Consider the following 8,258-nt stretch of genomic DNA (forward strand, 5'->3'; position numbering starts at 1 on the left):
ACCCCTGTTGTCATAGCATACTCAACTTGTCTTTGCGGCTGCTGTGTTTTGCACCATGTAGCTGTTGATATAACACTTTTAAAGAACAACTTGGCTGCTCAAAAAAAAAAAAAAAAAATCTGTTTTCTGCAAATGAAGTGCATTAACTTATCTTCATTACAATGCATGTCAGACCAATTAATGTTTCACATATGTGATTATTTGTACTGTGCAAGAGAGAATTAACATGGTCCTATTTAAATTTACATGAAATCACAGTTCTACAAGGAAACCCTCATTTTTATTTTTATTTTTTTATTTTTTTGCAGAACAATTCCACTTTCTCTGAAATCATTGTAGCTGCTGGAAATATGAAAATAATTCCAACAATAAAACATCATCACTAATGCAACACTTTTGCCCACTGTCTCCACTGACTGTTTCGGCAGTGATTTGGGGTTTTTCATGAACATTCACAAGTTTACTTAGATTAATTACAATTTTCCAGCATGAACGGTCCAGATTCACTGTGCAGCAATTGAAACTCAGTGGATGCAACTTCAGTTTTGTATGTCATTATTTCCTCAACTGTATCCCTAAAACCCTGTTCTTTCTTCAACCATTTAAAATAATATTTGTTCATGTTCAATGTGTAAAATGGCGTTTTTTGTGTGTGAGACAGTATATTGTTGTGTCGATATAACTGTGGTGGAGAGAAACAGCGATTTGTATGTGTGTCAGGTAAATGTGTATCGGACTGGCATCAGCTGTTAGTGTCTTGTTAAATGCTGTTGTTGGATTGAAGTGGGTGCAAACGTGTATTATTGATAGGCAAACTGTCAATATTTTAAATTTGAACTCCTTGCTGCAATAAATTATTTTTTTAACAGTGAACTGGAGCTGCATGCAGTTCTGTTGAAACACAAGAATAACGTTTGTGCTTTTGAAACTGAGTGAAAACAGTTTACACATTAATTGTAATGTGAACAAACAAAAAAGGAACATAAAAGTAATTGAAAAAATTAATTAAAGATAACATGAAGTCAAATAAACAACAACAAAAAAGGAAGAGTCAGTTTGAATTTTCTAAGGTCAGATCAAAAGGAAGCATTCAATAGATATTCATATAGGTGCTGTGCATTTTAGAAGATGAATAAATGAATAATTATAATAACAACACAACTTGTTTTTATTCCCACCATTCCCATACTTTTTATACGTTTTTAACTGATAAGTTTAATAGGCAATCGGGACTACATAGAGTTAACTACGTAATTTTACGCGGTGTACGTCATTACACGTCAGAGGTCAAAGTTGAGAGATGACGTAGGGGGCTCGTGGTTGGAAGGTTTGCGGGAAACGGCTCAAAACAAATTAGCTTGATGGGCGCGCGCGCGGGTCCAGGCACCGGGTGAACTTTGACCCCCTCAGCGTCAACGTCTGCACGCGGTAACCGAAGGAGCACCGGCCGGTTGACCGAGTTGCTCTGTCCGGGACTGAAGCAGCTGGAGCTCCGGAGCTCCGGGCCAACACCGCACCGTCAGCGGGGCTAACCGGGCTAGCTTAGCACCAGCACGCTCCCTCGGCGTCAGTGGAGGTAGCGGCCCAACGGCGGCTCGGTTCACGGGGAACAGGCGACGAATAGTCGGCTAACAGCCGGTGAACAGCCGGTGAACAGGGAGATGGCAGAAAGGCCGGAGGACCTTAACCTTCCCAACGCGGTGATCACCCGCATCATCAAGGAGGCGGTGAGTGCGGGGAACGAAAGTCTGTTATATTCAGGCGTTAGACCAATAGGTCGATTTAAAAATGATTATCTGAGTGTGTGTTTTTTTTTATTCTCTAAAAATAAAAAATCTAGGAGTGGACGGAATGAATATTAATTAGACACTAATTCCGATTTAAGTGGTTACTTGATTTACTTGGTCTAGACCTGCTCTATATGTAAAGTGTAACTTTGTTATGATTTGGCGCTGTATAAAAAAATTGATTTGATATGATTTGATTTAATCAGTTATAATATCGTCATGTCGCCATACTTTATCAAGTACTTAATTACACGTACACAAAATGTTTCATGTTCTTGTGTTCAGCTTATGTCGCATATTTTTATTATTTCTTGTACTTGTTCATTTTGATGGCCTACCACCTCTCCTATTTTGTCCTATAGTAATATTTGATATATTCATTTATTCAACAAGCCCCTGAAAAGCACAAATTTGACATAGTCAAATGTATAATTGGGCTGGAGAAACAGATCTCAAGTGATATGATGATAATACATGTAATACATAGTTTCATCTCTATCTGAATGACAGAATGTTTATTGGAAATTAGCTTGATAGTGAAATGTCAGGTTTAAATTTGGAATTATTAATATTCATTTGTTTTGAGCAATATTAGATTTTTTTTTGTTATTGTATGGTCAAAAGAAGTGTTGTAAATATGTCTTTACACTCTAGTTAAATGTAGTTTTTGCTCACTATTTTGTCATATTTTTAAAGATAATTAGTTGGTTTATCAATGAATCAAGTGACTGCTAGAGTAAAATGCTGCTTATTCAAGAAAGTTGGATGAATGAAATTTGATTATTGTTGTGTCATCCATACACATTGATGACATACAGTCAGGATGCAATAGAAAGTAATGACAGCAACCTGTCTTGCCTTTTTTACAAGCTTTAGAAATATAATATGCAAGTCCAAAAACATCAAAATCAACAGATACTGGTCCAGCCTCCCTTTTTTTCTGATAAAACCTGGACCATAGTTTTGAGATTAGGTAATTCTTCAACAACGTTTCTTTTAAACAGCTCCCAGATGGGGTGAATGTGTCAAAAGAAGCAAGAAGAGCCATATCCCAAGCTGCCAGTGTGTTTGTGTTGTATGCAACCTCTTGGTAAGAGTGAAAAATTTAAACGCAATCATGCTGATTCATGAAAAATCCCAACAAAAACATGGAGAGTATGAATTAACATATTCTAACTTTACAGGGTAGCTTGAAACGTAATGTGATTATGGAAATAATTTTTATATGTGTATCTTGTCACAGTGCAAATAATTTCGCTATGAAAGCCAAGAGAAAAACTTTGAATGCAGGAGATGTTTTGGCTGCAATGGAAGAAATGGAGTTTGAGCGATTCCTGGAGCCCCTGAGAGAAGCTTTGGAAGGTCAGTACATGAGTCCATCTTTCCAGAAGAAAAGTTCATGTGACTCCACTGATATGTGCTATGGATTAACATCAGTCTGATTTATAGAAACTGACCATATTTGCCAGTGTGAAAAATGTTTCAGTCATGAGAATGCATTACAAAACCCTATCCTTTAAGACCATCCTTGACTTAGTGATAACCCCCCTTAGGTATTGTTGCTATGCCTGTAACATTGATACCAACATGCACTAAACGCCAAAGTCAAATGGCAGGTTCTATTCAGATTACAGCTAATTTGTGATTGGATAGTCTCTTTGTGTGGGAACAAATTATCAATATTAAATATCAGGAACTGTTGTTCTCTCATTTCTAATGCTGCTTATTTAGTGTTGATGTTGGCCCTCTGTGTTTAACAGTGTATAAGAAAGGTCAGAAAGGAAAGAAGGAAGTGTCAGAGCAGAAGCGCAAAGATAAAGAGAAGAAGGCTGACTCTGAGAATGATAAGAGCAGGGAAGAGGAAGAAGAGGAGGAGGAGCGCATGGAGGAGGAGCCTGAAGCTGAGAACGAAGCGGAGGAAGAGGAGGTGGAGAATTGAGGATGTTCCACCACAAAGCTCTGGTGACAAAATGAAATGCACTTCACCAACTCCTCTGAAGTTATCACTGCCTGGATGCGACACGTTTAAGTGACGCTTGTTTTGTCATCAAGTCCCTGTGCAGTGCAGCAGCACTGTGATGAGGAGGTACGGTATAGTCCAGTTGTTTGTGATGGTGCAGCTTCTGTCTTCTAACCAAACACACAACATAAAGCACAAAGACCACAAATGTCCAAGTACATAATCCATCTCTCTACTTTGTTCCAGTACATTTTGTACTGTTTAGTATATAAACCTGACCCATGTTTTGGTAGAAACACTGATTTCTTTAACAGCATTTTCTTGGCACTAGGTAACGTTTTACTAGGTAACGAGCTAGTACATTTGGTAAATCAGCATCTCAGTCGATTAACCAGTGGAGAGGGTGAGAACATAGGGAGTGATTTCATCTGTTGTAAAAAAAAAAGGTGTCTGAAATGTTTGATCACTGTCAACAAGACACCTTCAGACTGAGAAGCATAAATTCAGTTTTTTACAAACTGTTTTTATTAGATTAACAAAAGTTCTCCAAAAAAGATGTTTAACTGCATCAATCCTTTTCCTGAATAAAAATTAGTTTATAGTCCAAAGAACAAGTAAACAGAAATCCTGCCATTTGAGGTCAGCTTTTGATTGTAAATTTTTTTTTCATACATTTTGTTTGGCTAAATATTTTTTATGACACTTCAAGTAAGAAATCCAGTGTTAGAAGAAAGGTTGTTTTTGTCCGGTGATTTAAAAAAAGTAGCTTTGAAATGTGTTTATAAAAAAAAAAATAATTGCTGTGATAAACTGTTGTTGGACCCTATTACTTTGTACCTAGTACAATCAGCTGCACCAGTAAGAATAGGTCCTCTGTTGTTCTTTGACTGCTGAGTTTTTGGAACCATTAATACGTTTGTAGACTTTTATATGACTGGATTTTCAATAAATATTTTGTATAAAGCCAAACCTGCATAGAATAATCAGTGGCAAAAAACGAACACCGTTGTCATCTGCAGGCTGATCAAGACTCATTTCTTAAAGCTGAACTACTTTCAGATAGCACGAGGGTGCTTTGCTAGAGTTGAAGCAAAGATTGAATGGATATGACAAGAATGTGTGAAGAACCTCACTCAAAGATTTGTTCGCTGTAACGGGCAAATAGCTCGACACATTGGATACTTGCTGAATTTATGCACTGTAAACCATGACAATCAGAAACCAAAAGTTCTGAGCTTTGAGCAGCATTCATGAAAAAATTTGCTCTAAAGTCTCCAATGCTGTAAATATAGTTGACATCTCTTTTCCCCATCACAATAAGATCAGAACAGAAATGGACAACTGATCCCATTTACCCTGTACAAGCAACTTTGTATCAGTTATAAGACGCTAAACCCATCTCAGGTTCAAATACAGAGAATTGCCACTCAAGCAGCTATGCTTCTTTGGGCTTAATAGGGTCAGTCCTTCAATTATAAAATACAACCTTATAGAAAGCTAATAAGTCACTTCAAACTTAAAGAATAAAGCAGTAAACATCAATGTACTGCTATGCATTTGTGTTGAAATCACTTAAGTTATACAAATTTCTTAAAGTATTTTCATTGAAACTTAATTTCAGTTCCATTCTGAAAAGCAGAACTTAGAAGCTGAGTTAGTTGGAAATGTTGAAGATTTTCCCCCCTCTGCAAATATGGAAGTGAACAACTTCACTGGTGCAGATCCCCCAAATTTTATCCATTTGCATCAACTCAACATCAAGGTTCCCCAGAACACCACCCCAGTCCTGCAGAAGTACATTAGTTTATTAGATACACACTAAAACCCAGGTAGTTTGTTTAAAAAAACAAACAAAAATAAATAAACACACTTAACAAGTAGCTCGGTTTTTTGTGAACGTTTTATTTGTTCATTTAGTCAGATGGGCACTCAACTTTGCCGCTGTTGATGTCATCAATGACATCATGGGGATGTCGGCCATCAATGGTGCATCCAACGGACTGAGCAGTGCCCAGGATCTCCTTGATGGTTCCTGAAAGGGGAAAAGGTTCATGAAAACTTAGCTGCCACTCACCTATTGTCTACACAAAAGTGATTCAACAATGAAGAGTCAGATTTAGTCTAAATTAACAATAACATGGAATTGAATGTATGTATTGGATTGGTTACGGGTGTTCCAGACTTTTCGGCACAGAATTGTCCATTAGTTTGGGCAGCCCTGTTTCCTAAAGCCGGGTCAATCTGAGCCTCCACTGGATTATACACAGTCACTCAGAGAGACAGGCATAGTGGCGGGAGGCTAATGCAAAAGTATCAAAAAGTCTGCTTGCCAAGGGAAGCACTGGACTAGTATCAGATGTTCCTAATAGGAAATAAATGTCACACTTGTCTCGACTCTTCCTGAAACCCACGTACTTACCAGAGAGCTCCCTGGCAATGGAGCGTGGCCTCATCACACGAGCAATGTTCACGATCTCGTCGAAGGTCACACTTCCGCTGTGCTTGACTGAGAAAGAATTAAAAAAGATGAGATGTAGTCAGTCTGTCTCACTCATCTTTAATTAAAAAGGTTTTGAAGAAATATTACTTACTATTCTTGACCTTCTTTCTATCACGAGGAGGCTCTTTCAGCGCCTTGATGATCAGGGCAGATGCAGAGGGAACCACCTCAATCTGAACAAGATAAATTAAAATGGGAAGTTATTCAAATGACTCAATCCTACAAATCCATGGCCCTGCAGCACTAAGCATTTCTACTTTAAGCAGGCTGGAAGTAGTAATGAGGTTAGCATGGCAGTATATACAGTACGTACAGCTGCCTGTCTGTTCTGGATGGTCAGCTTTACAGTGATCCTCAGGCCCTTCCAGTCACCGGTGGCCTTGGCAATGTCATCACCAACTTTCTTGGGAGACTGGGAAGAAAACACCAAGGAACAATCAGCTTTAATAAGGTAACACAACTTAAGATTAATTTATCCTGCCTAAACTAAAAATCAATTCTCTAGTACTGTAGATTTAACAAGTAGAACTACATGCATTGAAATATTTATGACACAGGAGCTTCAGGTTCTTGTTCCAGACTTTTCGGCACAGAGTTGTCCATTAGTTTGGACAGCCCTGTTTCCTAAAGCTGGGTTAGTCTGAGCCTCCACTGGATTATACTCAGTCACTTAGACAGGAATAGTGGCGGGAGGCTGGTTAGATTTGTGCAAACCGATTTGGATACTCACCAGACCCAGAGGTCCAATTTTGGGGGCCAGAGCTGAAGTGGCACCGACTTCTCCTCCTGTGCATCTCATGTGCACTGCAAGAAAAACAAAATTGTTTCAGCTTTGCCTGATTTCTGCACACTTGTGCATTCACAGACTGCTGCATAACAAGAATAACAGCCCAGTGATGATATCCACTCAGGCTGACTGGTCCTGAATCGGTATAACTATTCGTAACAGATTAATGTATGTGAGCTTTTAGGAAATGATTGAACGGACCTGTGCAGCAGTATCGCAGAATACAAGGAAACCAGCTGAACTTTAAAACTGCAACTCTTAACAAAACGATCAGTTTTGACACTAACAATAGAATGCGTCAATAATAGTAATATTTTACCTTTTAAGAGCTATTTAATAAAAACTATAGCGATAACGTTAACTCACTTTTGATAGAACAAATTGATGAATTCCCCCTTTGCTTAAAAAATGGCAAACATTTAAATCATTGCGATAAATCCCACAAGAGATGTTAGGTTTAACCACAAATTAATGTATTAATCTTTGAAGTTCACAATGACATTCATTTTAGCATAGCATCCTTGTTAGCACACAGCTAGTAGGTTTGTCCCACGTGGATAAATATGGAGTCTACCTTTAGCCGATTGAACCGTTAAACCCTTTTGTTTTAAAAAATGGGTCACCGCTCGACACATTGATGCCTGCAAACACTAAACACAGCTCGTCTTTGCTGTTTTTTGTGTCCTATCTTTACCGTTTTCCGCGCCGGTCAGAGGCCGACACATCGATCGGCTCCATCTTGGGTGTGAACAAGCCTCAGCTTTTATTACCCGCTCCACAGTAAAAACATACCAATCTTAATCTCGTTGGGGTCGAATTTGGGAGGCATGTTGCTGCTGTGTAGGTTGAGCTCAGTTCAGCTTGGTTGGTGAGGGTGTCGGATGAACCCGGACTCGGGACGACCGATTACTGTTGCACCTTCACCGCTAAGGGACACAGAAAGGAAGACAGTCTGTGGAGAACCTATTTATATACCCCAAACAACTCTCGCGAGAAGATGCGATTCAGTTCTCGTTGACTCTCACTGGCTCTTTGGCAAAGCTTCTTTTCTAAGACCTCCATTTTGCGACAGCGCCACCCAGCGAAGAGGATGGCTACCAAAACTATTACACAACATACACACACACACACACACACACACACACACAAACAGATATACACCAATTTAAAATGTCATATCTCGAAATAAACAAGAGGCTTACTAGAATTTTCTTTGATAATCTA

At 38.8% G+C, this 8,258-nt stretch overlaps 2 protein-coding genes and 2 non-coding genes across 4 annotated transcripts; 1 reads left to right on the forward strand and 3 right to left on the reverse strand.

Moving 5' to 3' along the window:
• Positions 1–1,299: 1,299 nt before the first annotated feature.
• On the forward strand, positions 1,300–4,777 carry pole3 (polymerase (DNA directed), epsilon 3 (p17 subunit)). Its single transcript, XM_029498679.1, has 4 exons — positions 1,300–1,727; positions 2,792–2,877; positions 3,031–3,149; positions 3,548–4,777. The coding sequence occupies exons 1-4, from the start codon at positions 1,662–1,664 to the stop codon at positions 3,724–3,726; spliced, it is 450 nt and encodes a 149-aa protein (XP_029354539.1). The 5' UTR covers positions 1,300–1,661; the 3' UTR covers positions 3,727–4,777.
• An 852-nt stretch (positions 4,778–5,629) lies between these two features.
• rpl12 (ribosomal protein L12) lies at positions 5,630–7,984 on the reverse strand. Its single transcript, XM_029498284.1, has 6 exons — positions 7,827–7,984; positions 6,978–7,051; positions 6,561–6,659; positions 6,339–6,420; positions 6,167–6,253; positions 5,630–5,779 (listed from the first exon to the last, which is right to left on the reverse strand). Exons 1-6 carry the CDS (start codon positions 7,861–7,863, stop codon positions 5,661–5,663), a joined length of 498 nt encoding a protein of 165 aa, XP_029354144.1. The 5' UTR covers positions 7,864–7,984; the 3' UTR covers positions 5,630–5,660.
• LOC115041607 (small nucleolar RNA SNORA65) lies at positions 5,917–6,043 on the reverse strand. Its single transcript, XR_003840631.1, has one exon. It is a non-coding gene; the product is annotated as a small nucleolar RNA SNORA65 (small nucleolar RNA).
• LOC115041606 (small nucleolar RNA SNORA65) lies at positions 6,816–6,938 on the reverse strand. Its single transcript, XR_003840630.1, has one exon. It is a non-coding gene; the product is annotated as a small nucleolar RNA SNORA65 (small nucleolar RNA).
• Positions 7,985–8,258: the final 274 nt, after the last annotated feature.

The sequence above is a fragment of the Echeneis naucrates genome, chromosome 3, assembly GCF_900963305.1.
Source record: "Echeneis naucrates chromosome 3, fEcheNa1.1, whole genome shotgun sequence".
Taxonomy (NCBI): domain Eukaryota; kingdom Metazoa; phylum Chordata; class Actinopteri; order Carangiformes; family Echeneidae; genus Echeneis; species Echeneis naucrates.